This window comes from Nicotiana tabacum, chromosome 8 (genome assembly GCF_000715075.1).
Source record: "Nicotiana tabacum cultivar K326 chromosome 8, ASM71507v2, whole genome shotgun sequence".
Lineage (NCBI taxonomy): Eukaryota > Viridiplantae > Streptophyta > Magnoliopsida > Solanales > Solanaceae > Nicotiana > Nicotiana tabacum.
The window spans coordinates 64,555,676-64,556,946 of record NC_134087.1 but is presented as its reverse complement, the minus strand read 5'-3'; the positions used below and the strand labels follow the sequence as shown (position 1 = coordinate 64,556,946).

Here is a 1,271-nt window from a genome sequence, read left to right as displayed (position 1 = left end):
TCCAGTCTTTAACCTCCCTAGTGAGTCTCTTAAGCTCATTCATCATTTTTTGAGACTCTTTCAAGGTTGAATCAAGAATATCCTGCAATTCATTACATCTTTCACAGTCATAAGATCTTACCTCACTAGTTTCACCTCGTGCCATGAAACAATTTTCATTATCGTCATCTGAATCGTCTTCATCTGTCCAGCATCCTGAAGTTTTGTTTATTTCATTTTTCATAATTGTCATGAAGCAAAGATTTGCTATTTCTTCGTGGTTAAAGTCATCCTCATCACTCCAACTTCCGAAGGATTTGTTCTTGTTGAAGCCTCTAGAGATCTTCCTTTTCAGTTTTGGGCATTCAGCTTGAATATCCCAAATTTTCCACATTCATAGCATTTTCCATCGTTCTTGTCTTGTTCGTTCTATTGTCTGGATCGTCTTGGTAGGTATCTTCCTTTCTTTGTATTTATGTATCTTCTCATCAGACCATCCATATTTCTAGACATCATAGCAATCTCTTATTGTAGAGCTTCAGGATCATCAATTTCATTTTCAGCCATTTCAGTAGAGGTTTTGAACGCAACTATTTTCTTTTTCTCTTCTTGATTTATCTTTTTCAGATGCGTTCTTTCAAAAGCAATGAGTTCTCCTCGTAGTTCATCATAGGACAATTTGTTTAGGTCTTGAGATTCCAGTGTGACTACTTTGGTCTGCCAAGTGGTTGGCAGACTTCTGAGAATTTTTCTTACTTGATCACCACTGGTGTAGGGTTTGCCAAATGCCTTTAAGTCGCTAATTATTTTGCTAAACCTGACAAACATCTCTTCAATGGATTCTCCTTCTTTCATTGAGAAGAGTTCATAATCATGAACTAGCATGTTGATGTGTGTTTCCTTTACTTTGGTGGTTCCCTCATAGGTAACCTCAAGTTTGTCCCACATATCTTTGGCTGTCACAACTCGATATTTTCTCGTATTCTTCACCACTTATAGCATTATGAAGAAGGTTTCTTGCCTTGTTATTCATTTGTACCGCTTCCAGTTTCTCTTTTGAGTATGAATCTATATCATCAGGATTAGCAAGTGGTGGAGTGCTAGCCAGTAGGGGATAGTTTCCCTTTTTGATGACTCTCCAGACTTTGACATCTTAAGTTTTAGCAAAGATTTCCATTCGTACTTTCCAGTGAGAGAAATATTGTCCATTGAAGTATGGTGGTCTAACTTGTGAAGTTCCTTCCTGAAAAAGAGCTCCTATGATAACCTGATTTGCCATGATCTTTTCTCAC

General features: G+C 37.5%; 1 protein-coding gene across 1 annotated transcript; it reads right to left on the bottom strand.

The window, feature by feature from the left end:
• Positions 1-504: 504 nt before the first annotated feature.
• Positions 505-927, bottom strand: LOC142163130 (uncharacterized). Its single transcript, XM_075220384.1, has one exon. It carries the CDS (start codon positions 925-927, stop codon positions 505-507), a length of 423 nt encoding a protein of 140 aa, XP_075076485.1.
• Positions 928-1,271: the final 344 nt, after the last annotated feature.

Excerpts from the sequence above, each read along its gene's own strand:
- LOC142163130 (XM_075220384.1), bottom strand. The coding sequence starts at position 927 with ATGTGGGACAAACTTGAGGTTACCTATGAGGGAACCACCAAAGTAAAG.